Below are 22,499 nucleotides of genomic sequence, written 5' to 3'. Positions count from 1 at the left end.
ACCCTGCTCAGAAATCAGGATACAGTGATGGACACAATAGGACAGTGCCCCAGTCCAGAGCTTCCTCGGTGTCTTTATCTTCGAAAAGGACGAAGGCTGGCCAAGCTAGCTGGCCCACCTCCCCACTGCTCTCACACACACATCTTACTTCATTTGGATTAATCAAGTATTTTTTGTTATTCCACATTTTCTCTTCTGGTAGCTTGTCAGTTACACATTTTTTACTTTACTCTGTGCGGATACCATGGAGATTACAACATGAAGACTTCAATTATGAGAGACATTTTATAAATGTGCACTTCTTACTGTTTCCAAACAGTATAACAGCCTCAGAAGACGTTAGTCCTGTTTAGTCTTTCTTGCATTATGTGTGTTTTTTTTTGTCATGAATTTTAACGCTGCACATTTCTTAACCCCAAAACACATATTTATTATGGTTTCATGTTGATTTACCTGCAGATAAATATTTTCTGCGGTTCTTCATTTCTCCCTGCAGCTGCAGCTTCTACCTGCCTACAGGATACTTCCTGCAGGTTCCCAGCAATAAGTTGCATGATTTGCCCGTTGTCTTTGAAGGATAGTTGCAAAACAGAATTGAAGCTTGACAGTTATTTTCCTTCAGTACTTGCATGCCTGGGTTTATGTTTCCCCTGCTGAACAGCAAAGGAGATGATGTGATTTTACTTTAAAATCTATATTACATAAGAAATGATGTGTGCAATATTATACCCGGCACTTTGGGCAATGCAGAGACGAATAAGTAAGACAGTCAGTGCCGTCCAGGGTAGTTTGTAGTTGATGGGAGAAATTTAGACAGACCTATATAATTTAAGGGAGTAAATCCACAAGAGTGGGCGGAGGGAGTACTGGATGTACAACTAATCAGCCAGTAAGACTCCCGATCGCAACATCAGCGTGGAGGTGTGTGCCAGGTTAAATTCCTGTCTGGCAGCTTCTCACTTTATGGTAAATTCTTTGGTCTCTCTGCCTCAGTTTTTTCCTGAGAAAATGGGGACACGATTAGTGCCTGTCCTGTGAGCTTGTTGTGAGAATTAGGTATGATCCACAGTCAGCACTTACTGACTGTACTATTAATAGTTGCAGTTATTCCCAGGCCCTGGAGGTAAGAGCGATGGAGGAATGTTTTCTGACAGCTCCAACTCATACATGTAATAGATCCTTTAAATCCTGCCACGAGGGTCCCTTAGTGTCGGGTAGGGAGGTACTCCCAACTCCAAGGCTGCTTAAAGTGAATGGTGGAGCACAAGGGCGGCCATCTGGGTTCAGTACCCAAGGACTGGACATTCCAGCGCATGGTAAATATTTCTTTCTCCCTGGGCGAATGTTCCTCGGCCAGCAGGGATGTTTTCTCTAGTGGAGAAACAAAGGTGATGGTATGTGTGAAGATAACAGTCTGTGCTTTCAATAGCTGTCAGAAAAGGGAAACAAAATTGAGCAACTGAATGTCTGGGTTCCCTTTTATGCTTTTTTCTTTTTGAAACGTTGCATATGTAGATAGGCTTAATCAGTGCAACCCCCTCCCCCCCAACCCCCCAAAATACACACACACCTCGAAGGGGGTGAATTTGTTTGCATTTTTATTGATTCAGATTTTTCTGTTTAAAATGGGACTTCATGTGCTATCAGAATTAAATGAGTTAATAGCCTACTAAATTGTGGGATGTGGAAAAGTGAGGTATTAAAGTGATGCGTAAGTGGGATTTGAATTCCAGCCTTCCTTTGTTGTTGCCTTTTGAAAAGGGGAAGAAGAAGGAATTTTGTGTACATTTAAAAATAATAATGTTAAAAACAACCACAATAATTCAAAATAATACAAAGTGTTACTTTAGTTGTCTGCTTTGACCAGAGATTCACAAGTGTAAAGAATTGATCTTATCCCTCCTTCCGTCCTTCCATAAGGTTAGGTAGATAAAAGCCACACTGTAACTTAACAACTAATGGAACTGAAGCCAATGTTGTTGTTATTGACTTATATGTGGTAGAATGATTTGATTATTTCTAAGGGTATCTTATCCTTTCCAGAAACCACATGGAATACATCCCAGAGACAGAGGCGCCCCCCCCCGCCCCCCCCCCCCCTTCTCTCTCTCTCTTTCTCTTTCTCTCGACGACAGTAGACTCTTTGTTGGAGGCTGGGTGGCTTCGCTCTGTAAAATCAGCTGCGAGATTTACAGTGAGCAGAGCACTGGGCATGGTCTTGGCTTCTGCCGCAGAGGGAGCTACAGTTACTGGGCTTTGCTTACACCTGCAGGATGCAGCTGTCCTTACCCAAGACCTGCCCGAGACCAGCCACTCTCAGAAATGTACTGCAGTGAGGACGAGTTGAGGCAAATACCAGCGGTACACTTAACTGTTGGCTTCTTGGCTATTCCAGCTTGTCTTTGTTGTCACTGCCAGTTGGTCATCTCTTATAAAATAGGGATTGTTGTCCTAAGGCCTTAAGGTGTTGGCTCAGCTTGCATGGATCTAGCCCCTGCCTTCTGTTGTGGGGCCATGTGAGGTCAGGTTACTTAATTTGTGGGGAACCTCTGGGGTGATGAGGAGACCTTATAAAAGGATTGCTGACGCATAACAGGCCCAGGGACACTGAACGACGCTTGTGTGTAAGGTGGTCATTGTGCATAGAGAAGTGATGTCCGTGAATAAGCCTTTAGAGTTTGAATGACATTTCAGGCTGTACTACTTCTTATCATTTTTTAAGGTTTCATTCAGTTAGTCCACGACCTTTGGTCGAGCACCAGCTGGGGGCCTGGTACCATGTAAAGAAGAAAAGTGGGCCCTGCCATTCACAGCTTGAGAGCTGAGATGGAGACACGTGTGCAAATGATTACAATTCAGTGGGATAAGCAAATGTTAAATAGAAGTGTGGGTGCACGAGGACATATAAGATAGTATCAGAAAGCAGGAATACCCCCCCCCCCCCCCCCACACACACACATAAGGAAAAAGAGCAGGTATGCATTAGTGATTGAAAGTCATTAAAACAAACAGACTGTGTTTTCAAGACTGTATTTTGGTCTTTTCCCCAAGACGTTCCCATCTGGTTTCTGCCTAGGGAGCCCCCCCTCCCTGCTTTTTCACACGAGGGGCTTCTCAAACCTTTGATTCTGCAAAGAACGTCTGATTTACTCAGAATCTTTTTTTTTTTTTTTGCTCAGTCGCAAGCTTTTCAGAAACCATTCACTGATCTGTGATATTAAAAGTATAGGAACAAGGTGCCACTTCATGTCGAGTGCTGGGTTCGAATTTTGAATCTCCAAGAACTAATGGAAGGGACTGACAAATTGAACAGTTTGGTTTTGTTCTTCTGGATTCGCTTTGATCTTGCTTTAGGCACTTACTGTGTGACCTTGAGCAAATCCTATTGTGTCTCCAAGCCTCAGTTTTTTTCGTAGTTGCCTTGTTACTAGTAAGTATCTGGTGAGGACTAGAGATAGTGAGTGTACTAGTATATACAAAGATAGCGAGTGTATATACTAGATATAGTGAACATAAATGCCTCGTCCTGCACTTGACATATAGTAGGGCACAGTGTATCCTATGTTAGAAGTTGAATTCCACATTCTTTTTTTTGGACTCAAGAGCAAATAATACCACTCTACTTTCAATAATGCACACTAAGGAGAAAGGGAAGCATTATTTGCTGAGTATCTATTGTGTCCCAAACACCATCTGAGTGCTTTACATCTGTGCTTATCGAGCAAGCTTCATGGTCATGCGAGGTATAGGTAGGTAATGGAATTAAAATGTATTCTGTATTTTGTTGAAGGCCATGTCAGTTGTAAAGTGTACCAAATACTGCCATTATATGGCAGTATTTTTATTTCTTTCTAGGCTAAGAAAGAAATAAAAATACTGCCAATTATAGTTGTAAGATACATCCCTATTTCAGAGATGTTAAAATGTGAAAAAATATGCATCATAGAATTAATGAAATGTAGTAGTTGAGCTTGAGGTATTCAGGTTACAAAAAGAAAAGTTGGGGAAACAGATTTTTGGGGTCTTGCTATCGATGTACTCTCCCTTCCCAACACACACACATATACACATGCCTCTTTTTCCCCCCAGTGGCCTTTAAGGATGAAATGGTTTAACACAAGCAATTTATTTAGTAAATATTCATAGAACACCCATTGTATTTTGAGCCCTGCACCAAGCATTGAAGATATTAAATGAAACACACACACACACACACACACACACCCCAAAACATAAACACACAATCATCCCTCCAGATGCTGACATTTTTAGAGGAGGGATAGGTTGGTGAGCCAACCTTTAGGATATATTCTGTGAAATTGTTATGTAGATGATTTGAGGTGGGCTTTTATTTTCTTCTGGAGACATATGCTCAACATCCAGAAAAGGCTGAGTCTATCAGTTGATGACATTTTCAGCCTGTTCTTCTACACACTTCCTGGCTTTCTCAGAAGGTTCATTGGGAAGAAATCAGAATCAATATTGTGAAAAGAGGTGTATTTTCTTCATCAGTTGTCAGTGCTGAAGATCATATTTTCATTTTTTAAAAGCCGAAACATATCTGGATAAAGCTTAGTAGCTTCCACTGTTGGCCTAGCTTCTCCACCCATGGTTGTGAGTTATAGCCCAAGTGCTAATAGTGCGTACACTTGCTGATGAGGAATTGTAGCAGGTTTTATTATATCCCAATTAATTTCAACATTTAAATTGCTTTTCCCTCACTATTTCCTTGAAACAGCTATCACTCATGATTTTCCCATGAAAAAATTGTCACAGAGGGAATTTTGATTTCTCCACAGTTGGGCTGTCAGGGAATAAGCTGGAATGACCACTCATTTAGAGTGGCTTATCACCCAAAAACTACTAAGGAAAAAATGGGAATTTTTTATAATTTCAATAGGAGGTAAAGCTCTTCTGAGAGTAATATGAAACACAGAAACTATACAAGAAAGATTTAACTACTTCATAACTGTATGAGCTGGAAAACATGCAAATCTAAAGACAAAATAACTGGGAGAAGTTATTTGCAATGTGAGGTTAATTTCCTTGAAAAAATGAAGAGCTTTTATAAATTAATTAAGACACCAACAACTCAAAAGGAAAATGGGCAGTCTGTGAACCAGGTAGTTCACACAAAAGGAAATGCTAAAGGCTCTTAAAGGTATACAGATTTTAAGCCTCGTTCCTAATAAGAAAAGTTCGAATCAAAACCTGCAGAGATATAATTTTAACCACTCAGACTGGCAAAGAGGGAAAAGTATGGCCTGAAAATTCTTGTGTTGTGAGGGAACAGAGAAAGAACAGCATTCACTGATAATGGGTGTATGCAGTGGTCCAGTCCCCGTGGAGGGCCATCTGGCGTTAGCTACCAGAGTAACTGTCAGTTGACCACTGACATTCCATTTCTAGCAACAGGTCCTACAAGTGTTCCTTACAGCATCATTTGTAATAACAGGAGGCGAAGCAACACAAATGCCCTCCAATAGAGAGCTGGTTATGTAAGTCATGGAACATCCATGCAGTGAGACAATATGAACTTGTCAAAAAGAGTGACTCAGATCTTTATGTGCTAACCCCAAGAACTGCATTTAAATGGGAAGAGGCAAAGTGTAGAACAATGCGTACACTGTGTCACATATTGTAAAAGAATGTAAAAAAATTGTAAAAAATGAAAAGGAAGAGCTGGGGTGGGGTGGGGAATATATGTACCTCTTTACTGGTGTGAGTTTAGAATATTTTTGGAAGTACACAGGGAATTGGTAACGGTGGTTACCACCCGGGAGTGGAACTGAGTAGCTGAGACCTCGAAGCCAGAGGTTGAAGTCAGTGGTTAGCGAGGGAGAAGTCTATTTCTTGGTATCCCCTTTTGAACCTTTGGAATAGTGTACCGCATATAGTGTAATTATGATGACATGAATCCAATGGACCATTTTACGAAATAATGCTAATCTAATCAAATGTGGCAAGTTCAAAACATTTGAGTCACAGATGAGCTCGAGCCTTCTTACGTCAAAGTCACGCGTTTCCTGTGAACTTTCTATCCTCCGCATTGTCTTATGGCATGCTTTGTGCAACTTTCTTTTTCGTGGTTAGAATTGTCCAAAGGCTTTTTTGTGAAAAGGCTTCCTAATATGTCTTTCAGTGAAGTTTAGGACACACGAGATCATTTCCTACAGCATGATCTCCTCACATCTCCATGGGGCTGAGCTCTTAGAGGCGTTCGAATGTGAGTGGACTCTGACTCTGAACCAAGGGAGCCAGCCTGCTTTGTTGAGAGCCAGTGAGTCAGCTCAGGGCCGCAGCCTTACTGTTGATGTCAGCGCCCGGACAGCTTGCAGACACACGCACCAGCAGCTGGGCGGGGCATGCCCTGCCCTCCTCCCTCCAGAGCCGGCTGGTTCTTACCAGCTTTGGCAGCTCTGCACAGCACTCACTACTTGTGTGACTTCCTGTGGTTTCCCCCCGGGCTTCCAGAAGAGGAACAATTCCCTTGCTTAGGGCAAGGATTGGCCACTCACACCTTGACTTAAATGTTGGTGGATGTGTAGCCTTCAGGATTTGTAGCCTTTTGAAATTAACTCTTAGAAGTGATCGGAATTCGCAGATGACCTATACTGTATACACAAGACTAGAGCAGCTACCTTCACCTGCATTTGGGGCACTTAAGGGAGAAACACACCATGGCCAGCTAGGCTGGGCTAAAGTTTAAATGTAATCTTAAGTAAGGTTGTAGTTGAAACAAAATCCTTTATCCGATGCTTGGACAGATCTAGGGTGGGTGAGGGGTGTTTTTTTTTTAAATAACTAACTCCCCAGCGGTTTTGGTAGTTTTCAGTCAAGTTCATCCTGTGAGCCTCTTGAGGGTGGGAGAATTCACTCTGCAGGCTCTGCTCCCCACTCACCTGGGCAGTGCATAGTGTTCATTGGGTTCTGCAACCCCTGTGGTCTGGTGCATCTTGGCATCCACTCTTATTCCAGCGCCTACACTATGATCTCCAATTGTTACCAGAAGGAGGACCTGGCCCTTGGTGGGTCTGCCTAGGGCCAGCCAGTAAGTAGTGTGTAGGTTCTTGACTTCGTGCAGGAAAAATTTCACAATGCGAGTCCAGGTGACTGTGAGGGAACATTTATTAAAGCTGGGGAGGTAAAACAAGGAAGGGCTTAGCATAGACCAGTGGTTCCCAACGTGGGGCACATGCCTTACAGGGGGGCAATTTAATTTTTAACGGGGGCAATTCGAGAATGAGTTATTAATAGTGAATTTTTTTGCATTTCTTGTGGTTCTAAGGGCCTCATATACAGTACATAAATATATTTTGTGACATTTACTAGTATACATTTCAGTTCGCTATTATATGTTTTGAAACTTTATTTGCTATCTTTTCATATCACTTCATATTATTATTTTTTTAAACAATTTCTTAGTGATTTCTGCCTCAGTACTTCAACTGTCCTTTCATTCTTCTATTTTTCTCTTTCATGGATGGCATATTCTTTGGAAGCTTGCTTAGACCAAGTTAATGGCATTTTAGGCTTCCTCCACGTGAATAGGAGTTCACTTTTTGAATAATAAGAATCATATGTCACAGGGGAGGCATCAGGACTTTAGAGATGCTTAGGTGGGGCATGGCCAGAAAAAGGTTGGGAACCACTGGCGTAGAAGAAGCAACAGGAGAGCCCATGCTAAGCTGCCCTCGCTGTCTGGGAAATCAGAGAAAAGCGACCTGGGATCAGGTCCAGGGGAGCCTGGTATGAGCTGCCAGCTGCTGCTGCCCATTGCTCCCCTGGCCTTGTGGGGTCCTTTAAGGTTTAGAAAATGCATGCCTCTGGGGGAAGAAGAGGGAAAAGGGGAATAGCGGGACTGCTCCCCAAAGAGAGAACATGAAATGGGTACTTTGTCATGAGGCTTTATCTCTTTCTCCCAGGCAGGAATCTCAGGTGAGGCTTCAGGGGAGGGTTTCTGCAGAATGTTAGTCAGTTTTCTAGGTGTGCTCCTCCAGGGCTGGTCAGTGTCAGTGACTGTCATTAGTCATTGCAGCTGGTCCTGGTGTCACCCACCTGGTTTTGCTGCTTTTCTGGATCTGGAGCTGAAATACAACTGAGGCCTGGATGTTATCTCTACGAAGGCGACCTTCTGTATCTGCTGTAAATTGTTCTGTTGGTTTGTTCAGCTTATCTGTCTCAGTTTCCCTATTCCACTTATCTTGGCTTACTGGACTGTGTCACAATGACCTCAGGGAGATCTAGACAGCGTAAGGTCAACAATGTCTGTTTGCCAATGGATCATTTTAGATTTAAGTGTCAGCCTGTTCCCTACCTATACAATGGAAGCACTCCTTGCTCCCTTTCCTGTGAGCTGGGCCGGGCAGAAGAAAAAAGAAGGAAAGACAAAAGCCTACACAATGAAAAGACGAGGAAAAGTTTGGGGAATTTTTGTCATAAGGTTATTTGGCTCTTAGCCCATGTTTTAAATTTGTTTTCCTGAGTTTTAAAAATAAGGCTTACCAAACAAAGTTGAAAGCACAGTACAACAACCACCTATAAATGTATCAGCTCGATTCAATAATTCTTTGCATTTTATCATTTTGCTTTATATATATGTGAGTGTATATTTGTAGTACATATTTTCATTTCTAAGACTTCCTCCAGATTTCTGATAACTGATACCCTAACTCTTTAAAAAAAAAAGTTTAAAAATCAGCATCTGCCTATTTTCCTCAATTTTTTTCTTTTTGTTTGCAAAAATTATGCTGAGTAAATGTGGATTATCCTGGCCCAAATCCCTACTCTGGGATGGGTATAACAAGAATTCACTCTCAGAAGAATCTAAAAATCATAGTCTCCTATTGAGACAGGTTGGTAAGCCTGGACAAGTGGGATAGGGAAACTGAGATAGTTAAACCGCCAAGCAGTTTACAGCCATTTAATAAACCGAAAAAATCCTATCTTCCCTAACCAAGGACACTTAAGAGTAAGTAGTTTACACTCCCCAGCCAGAGGGTAAAGAATTTACATCACCCTCCTCAGGAGACAACAGAAATCCAGTCAGTGCCGTTTGTGTCAACTACACCTGAGGACGGATGAAGTAGGGGGAATAAATCTGATTTTGGCGCATCAGCATAAAGCTGATGAGTATTGTGTTGAGGTCCTTCCCTAAGCAATCAGCCTTTAAAACCCCCAGGAATGTTAACCTCTGCCTTTCTCTCTCCTAAGCTTCAAGGGCCCTTCTAGTACCTCTAACTTTCTGAATAAACTTTCTCTTATAATTTGAGTTCCTGGCTCTGAAATCTTTCTTTGCCAAACAAACTCAAGAACCGAGGTCCAATTTCACCAACACCGCCTGTAAAACTGTCATTTAGGATTTTAAAGAAACCTGCCTCGATTTTTCTTTTTTTCTTGGGGCGGTGTATTTGGTTTTGTTTGTTTGTTTGTTTTAAGGGAGAAATCATTGTTTATAGGTATTTCCTTGGTATCAGGGCTGGTAACCCTGATGATCTGAGCCCTCATTTATAGCTGGAATCCTGGATTTGGAGAATAATGCTTGTTTTTAGTGGAGCTCCATTGCACTTACCTACATAGGAGGTCATGAAATCTCATTTACATGAGCAGCTGGGAAAGCAGGAGAAACAAGCTTTAGCTATTAAAATCCTTAAGTAGTTGTAGTTATGTATTTACTTGTGTATTAATTCCTTTGAAATAAACCTTTAATATAAATGGAATTTGTTTTTTTAAACAGTCACTGGTCTGTTGGATCTGAAATATTTTCCAATAGACAAAGTTATTGGCTACAGTTGAAGTGATTGGTATTGACAGAATTCTCTCATCTTTGTCTCCAGGCAGTCAACCAGTTAGGGTGTAAGCTCTGCCATTGAGTGACAGATCCTTGCAGACCCTGTCTCTGACCCCTTCACTCTAGCTAAGGGGCCAGGGCAGCTCCTTAGACTCTTTATATTGAGTTTAAGGGGTTTGTCAATTTCCCTAAATGCAGCGGGTCCAGACAGGGAAGTGACAAGGCTCGGAAAAGAGGATTTGTTGAAACTAGACAGACCCGATCTTGAATCCTGGAGCTTTGTGACCTTGATTGGGTTACTTAAACCTCTTAGAGCCTCAGTTTTCTCATCTGTAAAATGGAGCTAATAAAAAGCTACTTTAACAGCAAATGATTACATATATTTCATGCTGGATCATTTTGCACAGTATTAATAATGACCTATTTCTTAATGGCCCTTTTCGAATCCTGGATCTGTGTAACAAGCTGGTCAACTTAGATGGAATAGCAATTTGATTTCATTGAATTTAGCAAATAGGCTTTTAAAACCCGTTTTTAAAGTGATGGAAACTTTTCTAAGTGTTAGATGAGGTCTGGAGGAAAAGTTTAGTTGAAAGGGTGACTTTTGACTCTAAGAAGCTTTCCTCTTGAGTCTGTCAGGCATATCTGGCTGCAGAGAGGACAAGGGGTGTCTCCTGGAATCCAGATGGGCAGTGCCAGGAGCCAGGGGGTTAAGTTGAATCATTTTAGCAGATTGGTAAGGAGCACCCAGGCTGGGTAATTACTGCTTCGTTTCAGGGGGTTACTGAGGCATCAAAGTTGTTAATTAGTTTTATGAAAACAGATTGTGCATCCACAGAGAGATTGTAATTGGGTAGTAATTGAAATTAACTCGGAGGTAAACCTTAGTTGAGTGAACCAGTTGGCGGTAACTTGGAAGGAGAAAGGGATTTGGGGTGGGGGTTGGGATGGGAGTAGAGAATGAAATAGCAATAGGAAGACAAACAATAAATGACATAATTTGAACAGAGATGACCTTGTCTAGACTTTTTTTGTTTAGAAACAGGGAAACAGGTCTGCAGAAGGAAATGGTTTTTCTAAGATCACACCTTTCCTTGCAATGATATTCCAGGATTTTCATGACTTTGATTTTTAAAAGTTGACTGTGGGGAAAATGAAATGCATGCTGAAAAGGTAGCTCTGAGGCCAGAGTTCTGGGCACATTCCTGTTGGTAGAATATATTCAGGAATGCTGCTAGCTCTTAGGAGAGAAGAAAAGTGCTCTCAAAATCTTGTTTCATGTATATACCGCCCTTTTCTTGGATAAAGCTCGGAAGGACTTTCCTTTACCATTCCCGGCTCCACCCTCCCAAGGGGCTAGTGAAACACTTGACCTTCCATTTCCTAGCATCTTAGGGAAGGCCAGACAACCAAGTGGCCTTTTGGTTTGATATGAAAAGAGGAGACTTTAGCTCCAGCTTCAGTTTCTGGTTGTGATTTGGTGGAGCACCCAGAGTGAGCACTCAGTTTGGGGGCTCTGGTTGAGGTAGGAGAGAGGGTTGTAAGGACACAGCTGGAAATGGCTCATTCCAGTACAACGCGAGTACAAGTAAAATCCTTGTTCTCATAAACATGGCTACAAACCTCCGTAGCCCAGAGGTGTTCAAGCTCACACATTTCAGTCAATGCCCCGTGTACTAACCGATTTGGGTGGCTCTGGAAATCAAAGGAAGATGGTCAGGTCAGCGGTGGAGCTCCTCTACGTGTGACTCAGCTGTTGAGTCAGGGGAACCATTTATCTCTTCCCATTTCAGGTTGGACTAATAACTGCAGTCTCTGGAAGGACTAAGTGTACTTCCATGGAAAGAAACTAATCAGAAGGACATTTGGGGCTCATTTGGCCAAAATATAGTACATGCTCTTGAAGTTTCCACAATAGAACCATCTGTTTTGGGCTGGCTCTTTCTTTATTATCCCTGCCCCCTCCCCTTTTGGTCTGTCTTACTGTCTCTACCTCATTTCTCAATTGAGCCTTCCAAGTTAGCATGATTACCTCATGGCTATAAAACATGGCTAAGAACCGAACTTTTCACATTTCTCCAAAGGGGCTTCAGATATCTGGTGGATACATTTCCTTCATTGGCCAAGTTTTCCCAGGGGCCTTTCTTTTACATCTTAATATCTGTCTGACTGCAAGAGGTTTTTGTGTTTTTTTGTGTGGGGGGTTATTGCCCTTTTGTGCCCATGAACATTTAACAAAAGTATAGAGAGGAGCTCAGCCAAGTAGATGCTCTTCCAACTATCCTGTTTCTTGGCTACCGATATAAATAAAAGAGGCTGCGGCCACAACATTTTCAAGTTAGCAGAAGGAAAATATACTTATCAGTGGTGACTGCTTTCAAAAATAACATTTATTGTTTTCTTAATTATAAAGTTAATATGTCCCTGCAGAGAATTTGGAAAGTTCAAAGGAGCATAAGGAATAAATTAAGTTACTCATTTTGTGCATGTTTTGAAAAGTTTACACTCAAAGCTTTTGTAAGAAAAGACCCTCTTCTGTGGAAAGCTGGCTTTCTTATTTAGAATATCTGTCTTCTGTTTCAGTTTCTAAATCTTATTATAAGTGTTCCTCAGTTGCTATAAACTCCATACTGAACCAAGGACTTTCTGAATTAATAAAATAAAGAATTCATTTATTCCAAATATCCTGATGACTGAATTTCTGATGAGAGCTCCCACAGGTAACACAGTGCTTGAGTTACATGCTGTGTTGCAAACCAATTTGGGGGGATATTGTAAATATTAAAGTAAAGAGGAAAAAAGTAAGTTTCTAGGATCAATTTTTTTTCTTAGAGTGAAAAAAATGCATATAACTTTAGAGAAATCTCGAATGCAACCAGCTACTGTGTATCCTTAGTAGAATAGATTTTCTAGAAAGATGATTGTCATGGTCTCTGGCTTTAGTGGTAGATGTTAGCTTAGCTCCAGTGTGGTGTTGTTAAAACAATTCCTAGGGGCATTTTCATATTCACTTGACTCATTCCTAATTACAGGAGAGCATCACATCAGCATTCTGTCTTCCCAAGTTATGTTGGAAATCACATGATTAGTCCTTTGGCAAAAGTAGGGGGAGGCGGTTAAATATTTAAAGTTTTGAACTGAGTTCAGGAAATAGGTGGGTGGACATCTTATTTCTTAGCCTGTTATCATGTGATTTGTGTGTGGGAATTGCTTTTTAAGCAAGAATAGTGCACTATGTTGACTGACCATGTTGTCCAATGTAATGTCCCTGAGAACCAGAGTGTAGACAAGTGCTCTTTGTCTGAGTGAATGAAAACCGTGTATTGGCATGAATGGCCATGTGCATTTGCAGGGAGCAGGGGCACATGCCAGGGCCTATTGAAAGAAAATGTTAAAAGCATATACATAAAACTTATCTGTGGATCAGATGGGGGCTGCTGGGAATGCGTGTTTTCCAAGTCTTAAACTTGCACTGGAAGCAAAAGTGAGGTGTGGGTGGTTGTACAGAGGAAAAATGCTCTTGGAACAACATTAGACGTGAGGTAATCAGTGGTCTTCAGAATCTGCAGTCCCCTGCAAGAATTTCTTAGGCCTTAAAGGTTGTAAAAGAGGCAGTTGTGTTTGCTTTGTGCGTTTTACAACTATTCAACGTGATGCTTTGAAAGGAGGGTCAATGTCTTCTTGGCTGAGGAACTTGAAGTTGACTTGTGTGAGTGAAGTCACGAGGGTTCTAATGAGTAGTGATTAACAGCTCTGGGAAGAGTGCTCATCCCTGAACCCTGCCCTGTGTGACCTGCTCCCAGATTTTCATCCATGCCAGAAGAGCCAATGAAAAGATAAAGTCGATGGACTAGAAAATACCACAAGTACCTGCCAGAGTTCTGAAGTATAGTGTCAAACGACGGGGCTGTGTAGAGATGGCAGGCAGACCTGAGGTGAACACTGATTTTCTCCCAGTAGCTGTGTGACCTTATTTCACCTGTAAAATTGGGTGATAACATTATCACTTCCCCCTTCTCCACTATACACTGGGTACAGCCTTGATTCTACCTCACCTGGCCAAAGTTGCAGCATGCTGTCATCCTACTTTGATTCTTGTCTGCACACCAGCCCCGGTGGCCATGAAGCTCACTCTCTCCATCAGAAACCATCTCGTGTTTGCTTTTTGCTATTGTCTCTCTGGTGCCCACTGCAGAAGGCAAGCTTCATGCTCGTGCTTCGGGTGCTCTGTTCTCGTTCTTTCAAACAATTTTAATTTCTGAGCTAGTTTGAAATGGAAATCAGGAAACTTAGAATCTAGACTTAGTGCTGGCACTTACTGGTTGGGAGTCCTTAATTTAAGTCACTTCTGGAGGCCTCGGTTTCCTTACTTGTAAAGAGGTGTAATTAGTTTGCTAGGGCTTCCATAAGAAAGTAGCACAGACTGGGAAGCTTAAACAACAGAAATGTATTTCCTCACAATTTTGAAGGCTAGACCTTTGAGATCAAGGTGTCACCAGGGTTGGTGTCTTCTGAGGCTTCTCTCGGAGAAGATGTGGTCTCCCCCCTGTGTCTTCACATGATCTTCCCTCTGTGTGTGTCTGTGCCTTCTTATAAGGACAACAGTCATACTGGAATAGCACCCAATTGAACCTCAATTATCTCCTTAAGATTTTCTTAAAATTTTATTGTTTTGAGAGAAAAAGAGAGAGATTGATTTATTGTTCTACTTATTTATTTATTCGCTGGTTGATTCTCATATGTGCCCTGACTGGGGATTGAACTCACAACCTTGGCATAGGACAATGCTCTAACCAACTGAGAGCCACCTGGCCAGGGCTTACTTACTTCTTCAAAGGCTCTATCTCTGAATACAGCCATATTCTGAGATACGGGGAGTTACAGCTTCAACATATGAATTGGAGATGGAGGGACATAATTCAAACCATATCAGAGAGGAGTATACCAGTTATTATCTAAGACCTTTTCTAGCTCTACAAAGTTACATTGTAAGTTGGAGATCTTCCCCTTTGTTCCCTGTCCAGTTCTACTCCTATTAAGTTCTAGACAGTTTATTTTAATGTATTGTTTTTTAAAAAATATATATTTTATTGATTTTTTACAGAGAGGAAGGGAGAGGAGTAGAGAGTTAGAAACATCGATGAGAGAGAAACATCGATCAGCTGCCTCCTGCACACTCCCTACTGGGTATGTGCCCGCAAGCAAGGTACATGCCCTTGGCCAGAATTGAACCTGGGACCCTTGAGTCCGCCGGCCGATGCTCTATCCACTGAGCCAAACCGGTTAGGGCTGCTTCCGGATTTTTAATGCTCATACATATTCTTATGTATATTTTCGAAGGGTTTAAAAGTCTCTGTGGTCCTGGCCTGTGTAGCTTAGTTGGTTGAGCATCATCTCAGGCACTGAAAGGTTGCCGCTTCGATTCCTGGTCAGGGCACATGCCTGGGTTTTGAGCTCTATCTAGTAGGAGTGTGCAGATGGCAACCGATTGATGTTCCTCTCTCACATCGATGTTGCTCACTCTCTCCCTTCCTCTCTCTCTAAAAAATCAATAAAAATTTTTTTTCAAGTGTTGTGTATGGTGAGTTTGTGTGTGTTTAACAATAATATGATAAGTTAGTAAGGACTGTCAATGGGAGACTTTATCTATAAAATATTAAATGAGACAGAAAAGCATCTGAGAACATTTTAATTTCATTTTCTTTCTCTATGACTTTTAAGTATATCATTAAACACATTTTTTTTTGTTGTTCCCTCCCACAGCTGGATGCCGACAAACTGGCTCTCCCGATGAGCCCCAGCCCACTTAGTCCGAGCCCCATCCCCAGCCCCAACCCGAAACTTGAGAATTCCACCCTCCTGACCGTGGAGCCCTCCCCGCTGGAGAAGAGCAAAGGCTTCTTCGTGGACGAGTCCGAGCCCCTTCTTCGCTGCGACTCCACATCCAGTGGCTCCTCTGCGCTGAGCAGGACGGGCTCCTTTATTACCAAAGGTACAGCCATGAAGCCTTCCCCGTAAGAGCCCTCAGGACGCCTCCCTGCCACTTCCACAGTCCTAGAGAACCTGTCCCAGCAACGTGATAAGGCCGGCCCGGGAGAAATCATGTCGTTAGCCAGTGGGGATCCACGTGGAAACTCTTGACAGCCCGGGCTGTCTGTCTGAGAGCCTGTGCTCCTGGAGTGTCCGTCACCCTTGATCCTCATGATGCTATCAAATGTGTGTTTCAGAAAAGGTCGGATAAAATGTAGTCTGGCAGGTTTTCTGAAAATTATTTACCAGGCTTGCAGAACCCACGGATTTAAAGCATTAGCCTCCCTTGAGTGACTGAAGTATAGGTTTTAATGACTCGAATTAAAATTCACTGTTAAGCTTAGTTGTAAATAACAATATTTTAAGCATTGTGGGTTGGTACTTTTGGTACATAATTTGCCACTTTCAGTTTTTAATAGCAGGGTTAGGAATTAACATGCACACTATATCGATGACAGATATTTTGTTAGGAATTTCCTAGTTTGTTTAATTCCAGTTATATTTTAGTGAAGGGTTATATTTTATGTTCTATTTTATAATTTATAAAATATGTTCTATTTTACATACTTATATTTTAAATACTTTACGTATTTATATTTATCTATTTTATACTTTGTGTTATATTTTAGAGAAAGCTTTTTAAAAAAATATTTTTATTGATTTTAGAGAGGAAGGGAGAGGGAGAGAGAGAGAGAGAAATATAAATGATGAAAGAGAATCATTGATTGGCTGCCTCCTGCATGCTCCTACTGGGGATTGAGCCCACAACCTAGGCATGTGCCCTGACCAGGAATCTAACCATGACCTCCTGGTTCATAGGTCGACATTCAACCACTGAGCCATGCCAGCCAGGTGAGAAAGATTTTTATAATAACTAGTGGCCCGGTGCACAGATTTATGCACATTGAAAGGGAATCTGGTGTGGCTGAACCAGATTTAGGCCCAACAGGGCCCCAGCAACAAGCTAACCCATGGGCGATTCCGTGAGGAATCGGGCTCCCTCCTCCTTCCTCTCTGGGCCCGGGGTGCGGGTGAACCAAATTCGGGGCTGACAGGGCCCCAGCAGCAACCTAACCTACCCATCGGAGCGTCTGTCCCCTGGTGGTCATTACGCATCATAGCTACCGGTGAACAGTCACTTAGGCTTTTATATATATAGATAAGTTATAGTTTCTCACACCATTGTAAGGCATGACCCAAGAAGCATTATTTTCTCATGTATGTATTTTTGCTCTTAGCAGTTCAGTTTTAAAATATGGCATCATAAGTAGACAGTCATATAATTAGATTACATTGACTTGGAATAAACAGAGGGGGGAAAAGGTGGGTTGAGGTCTTTTGTTTAGTGAGCAAACTACTGATGGGGAAAATAGTAAAATATTTGGGGGGGTAGTTTTTCAGATTTTTTAAAAGGCATTGCAATATTTTCCTTCTGAGTTTAAGAAGAATTTAGAAGTCATTTAGGGTTAGGCAAAGGTCCGGTTAAAAGACACGCACATCAACAACCCATTGAAGCTGATCTTTGTCTGATCTTTATTAGGCAAATATTTTGTTTTCTTACATGCAATGCAAGTAAGAACTCCTGTGTTGTTCAAAATGTGCCAGAGGTTCCCTCACTCACCTTGGGGTGGTAGTTGGGCATAGCCTGGGGGGAGAATAGCTGTCACTCCTAGCTGTCCTCCCTGGCCCCCAGCACAGTCCCTTTACCGCTGTCCTCTTCTCTTCCCTGTGCAGAAAAGAAGGACACGGTTTTGCGGCAAGTACGCCTGGACCCCTGTGACTTGCAGCCTATTTTTGATGACATGCTCCACATTCTGAATCCTGAGGAGCTGCGTGTGATTGAAGAGATTCCTCAGGCTGAGGACAAGCTGGACCGGCTATTTGAGATTATTGGCGTCAAGAGCCAGGAAGCCAGCCAGACCCTCCTAGACTCTGTTTATAGCCATCTTCCCGACCTGTTGTAGGACGCAGGGGAGACTGCACTCTGGAAGTTACTCATCTTAGTGTCAGGGTGGTTGGTTTTCTTGTTGTTGCTTTTGGTATGTGTATGTGTATGTTTGTGTGTGTGTGTGTGTAACAGAGTAAGTATATGGCCAGTCTTTTGAGTTCTTTCCTTTTTTTGTTTTCCCCCCCTCCTTCTGGGAAGTTAGTTTATAAACCTTTTCAAGATATAACTGTTGCAAAATACCCACCACTAAAGTTTTTTAGGTTCCATATTTTCTCTGTTTTGCCTTCTTATGTATTTTCCAAGTTGTTCTGCGCACTTTATGTTCACTTCATGTAGCACAAATGCATTGTGACTGCTCCAGCGCACCGGACTGTGAGCCTCTTCAGCAGTGTGATGGCGCCCTGTGAATTCTGTCAGCGGTCTGCGTGTCTCAACATCCACATCTATGTTTTTTATCCTTACCATTTTTTTATGATTGTCACTTGCGAATTTTCTTAAGGGTGAAGGACATGTAAGACCCTGTCAAGTTACTGTAATTCAATGAGATGTTGCGTTGTCTTTTTCATATGCCTTGTTGTGTTGTTCATACTCATGGCCGAAACTTGACCACACCGTTGCCAATTGTCTGGTTTTCACCTGGACACCATATAGAATGCTTGATTACTTGTCCTCCTCTTACACTAATGCGCTCTGGGCTGGAGACGTGAAATCCTCAAGCCACCAGGACCTGCTATTTAAGTGGCTTAACAATTGGACCACCAAAGAACTTGAACTTCATCTTTTCGGGGTCAAGCTGTTCGGGAACATATTGCTGCACTTTGGAAGGTCACAACTGAGCGTCAGGGCACCTTTTCCATAGGGAATTTGCCCCGCTTTGCTTTCAAGGTGTTTTTTTTTTTTTTTTTTATCCACACGTAGTTGACAGGTCCAGTTTGCCCTGGATCAAGGCCTTGGTCTCCGTGGGATTCCTGCATCATTCAATCACGTCAAAAGTGGCTGCAGCTGTAAGAGCTCTTGTCTGATATATTTGCACCTCTGCTTCCATTTATAAACATACTCTCTAATGCTCAGTTGTCAGATTCTAAATCAAAGGTGATGTGGACTCCCTTTGTGTGGGAGGGGTTTGCGGATAGTGGTGAGGGACTGATATCAGAAAAATGCCTTCAAGTGTACTAATTTATTAATAAATATTAGGTGTTTGTTACCTGAGTAGTCCGAGTATATTGAATCCTTGCCTTGTACATGTGCTCACCTTATAACTCTTTGATTCATCTCTTGGGAAAGTATTTAGGTTATAAAAACCTCAGCCTTTCTATTCTGTAAATCATGCAAATTAGCAAAAGTTTGTGTCTGGAAAAGTCCCTGGAGATTCACAGAGAAGGATTACCGAGCACTAAGTGGCCGAGCATTTCCTCTTCTTTCACAGTGTAAACCTGAGGCTCCTGATTTTGAGATTGTTAAGAACTGAGGATTTAGGGGTGGAGTGGTACAAATGGTGAGGCCTTGGAGTATATTCGTCTTACTCATTTCCATCTAGGAAACGTATCACTCATGGGGTCTATACAAGGTCATTGGCTTCTGTATGAAACCACATTGCCCCGAGTAACATCTTTCTTGGCAGTAAGGTTGGGAGAAATCTTATGGTACAATATATTACATTATATTGCATTTATTATATTTTATCACAGCTTATCTTGGGAACCCTGGCTCAACAATTCCAGTGCCTAGAATCAGCAATTTTGAGTTCTTCTTTCCATGAGAAACTGGAAGTAGATACTCTGTCTGAACACTATGACCCGTGTCAGGAACACGACAGGGTATTTTTGTGTCATCTACTTCCACATGGGTGTTTCTAGGGAACTATCCTGGTATTTGGTTTAACTGGTTCTCAGGCTATGTTTCCCCTCCTCTTGTGGACAGAAGACAAGAATTCACACACAAAAAAGCAAACTAGCCCTGGCCAGTGTGGCTCAGCTTGTTGGACCATCATTCTGAGTACCAAAAGGTTGTGGGTTCAATTCCCGGTCAGGGCACATACCCAGGTTGCGGGTTTGATCCTCAATTGGGGTGTGTGAGGGAGGCAGCAGGTCTGTTTCTCGTGTCGATGTTTTTTTCTCTCGCTCCCTCTTCCTCTCTCTTAAAAAAAAAAAAAAAGGTTTAAAAAAAGGCAAACTAGAATGGGTCATAGATGGTAGTGGAGGAGACAGATTTTTTATTACAAAAGATTTCGGGATGGCCACTTATTGTGAGGGTGGAAAACAAAGAATGGATGCAAAAATATTACAGTTATTAAGTGTGAATTATTCAAAACTTGGGGATGCTCTTAACCAGTGGTTCTCAATCTTCCTAATGCTGCAACCCTTTAATACAGTTCCTTATGTTGTGGTGACCCCCAACCATAAAATTATTTTCGTTGCTACTTCATAACTAATTTTGCTACTGTTATGAATCGTCATGTAAATATCTGATATGCAGGATGTATTTTCATTGTTTGCGACCCACAGGTTGAGAACCGCTGAGTCTTAACCATTTGCACAGCTTTGTACTTTACAAAGGGCTTTTTACATTACCTTATTGAATCCTTACAACTGGCCTATGATAGGAACTATTATTGTACCTATACAGTGAAAAGTAGGCTTACAAAGGCTAAGGCGCTTGCGTAAGGCCCTACAGCAGAGTTGTAGAGGTCAGACTTGAATCTGAATCCAAGACTGTTTATCCAGGACTAGTAACCAGAACTGTTGGGCTGAAACGGTGGGCAAAGATCAAGTGATGAAATGTACGTGGGTTATAAGTAAAGCCCTGGACTTAACGTTCAATGCATAATTGTGAAAGTATTGGTGGTGTCTCTTGAAGACCCAGGGGAAAGGGATATAGCAGTTGTGGTTAAACAAGGTTAATATTAAGTTAACATGATACAGAGCTTTTCTAAAAACAAAACATAAAGCGGCCTCCTGCTGCATGATTAAAAATACAATATTCTGATCCGAGTTGATAGTCTCCTTTCTATACTATGTTGCTCACGTTGGAGGTTTCCTCTGGTTTGAGCTGTGTAATTTGAGGGGTGTGCTGAACTGGAAGGTTTCCAGTGTGGGGTGGGGGGTGGGAGTAACCAGAAGAGCAAGAAACAGAATCAGGAGCAAACGCTGGGGAGTCGAAGCCTGATGAAGATCACACGGGCAAGGGAAAGACTCGTCCGTATTATGAAGGGCTAAGGAAGAGACGGTTTTTCTTTAGAGCAGTGGTTCTCAACCTTGGCTGCACATTAGCATCACCTGGGAATCTTTTTAAAATCCTGATTTCTGGGCCTCACCCTCCGGAAATTCTGTTTCTTTGTTATGGGGTGGGGCCACAACATTAGTAACAAAGAAACAGAATTTCTGGAGGATGAGGCCCAGAAATCAGGATTTTAAAGATTCCCAGGTGATTCTAATGTGCAGCCAAGGTTGAGAACCACTGCTTTAGAGAGACCACTGTTTCCTCGGGGATGATTTAGGTTAAATGCAGAGGAGCTTTTAAGCCAGGGGTCCTCAAACTACGGCCCGCGGGCCACATGCAAATGCAAATATTGTATTTGTTCCCGTTTTGTTTTTTTACTTCAAAATAAGATATGTGCAGTGTGCATAGGAATTTGTTCATAGTTTTTTTTAAACTATTGTCCGACCCTCCAACGGTCTGAGGGACAGTGAACTGGCCCCCTGTTTAAAAAGTTTGAGGACCCCTGTTTTAAGCAATTAGATTGGGCTCTTTGCAAAGGAGAGAATGACTCCTACCCTGGGGACAGGTTGGGCGTGCTTCGTGGCTCTCCACCTTCCTGTAGATAAGAATCACCTGGGCATGAGCAGTCCATGAAGGCAGGCTTCCCCCCCCCCCCCCCCCGCCCCCCACTGTTTCAAACGCTCTTATTTATTTTTTAAAATTTTTAAGTATAATTTACATTCAATATTTTTTTTAGTTTCAGGTGTACAGCATAGTAGTTAAGGCCACTCTGCTGAGCTCCTTAAACTTGAATGAGCAAGTGAAACACCTGGGGATCTTGTTAAAATGCAGATTCTGTGTCAGTTGTTGGGGGTCGGGTGCCTGGTGATGTGGATGTTGCTGGTCTCCAGATCACACTGCGTGGCCTGAGATTATGCCTCACTTTCACGCAGAGTAGCGCTAATAATGGAGATTACACTAATTCCACGGGAGGGAAGTAAACAATTTCTGTTGATCCAAAGAGATTTCCAGGCAGGCAACCCAGGTCGAAATCTACAGCAGAAGCTCTCAGTCCTGACTGCACATTGGGATGAGCAGGGGAGCTTTAGGAACTCAATGCGTAGGCTGTACCCCAGACCAATTACATCAGAATCTCAGGGGATGGGACCCAGGCATCTGCATTTTTAAACTCCTCAGGCCCTAGCAGGTTTGGCTCAGTGGGTAGAGTGTCCGTTCACAGACTGAATGGTCCCAGGTTGGGTTCTGGTCAAGGGCAGATACCTGGGTTACAGGCTCAATCCCTGGCCCTAGTCAGGGCGTGTGCAGGAGGCAACCAACGGATGTGTCTCTTTCACTTCAATGTTTCTCTCAGTCTTTCCCCCTCCATTCCACTCTAAAAATCAATGGAAAAATACCTTCGGATGAGGATTAACAAAACAAAAAAAGCTCCTCAGGAGGTCCCAAAGTAGAGTTGGTTTGAGAACCACTGATAGAAGAGCTTGCGAAGGGAGCGCTTCTCAAGCCTCACCCCAG

General features: G+C 42.3%; 1 protein-coding gene across 1 annotated transcript in view; it reads left to right on the top strand.

Annotated features, from left to right (window-relative positions):
* Window positions 1-18,977, top strand: part of TNFRSF21 (TNF receptor superfamily member 21) — a 71,543-nt gene extending 52,566 nt beyond the window's left edge. Inside the window, exons 5-6 of the mRNA XM_006099711.3 lie at window positions 15,554-15,782; window positions 17,555-18,977. Of these exons, the coding sequence (XP_006099773.1) occupies window positions 15,554-15,782; window positions 17,555-17,784 (459 nt within the window). The 3' untranslated portion in view covers window positions 17,785-18,977. The remainder of the gene's footprint in view (window positions 1-15,553; window positions 15,783-17,554) is intronic.
* Window positions 18,978-22,499: the final 3,522 nt, after the last annotated feature.

Source organism: Myotis lucifugus, unplaced genomic scaffold, assembly GCF_000147115.1.
Source record: "Myotis lucifugus unplaced genomic scaffold, Myoluc2.0 scaffold_281, whole genome shotgun sequence".
Classification (NCBI taxonomy): domain Eukaryota; kingdom Metazoa; phylum Chordata; class Mammalia; order Chiroptera; family Vespertilionidae; genus Myotis; species Myotis lucifugus.
Note: the sequence above shows the minus strand (reverse complement) of the source record. Positions and strands in the feature narration are given on the sequence as shown.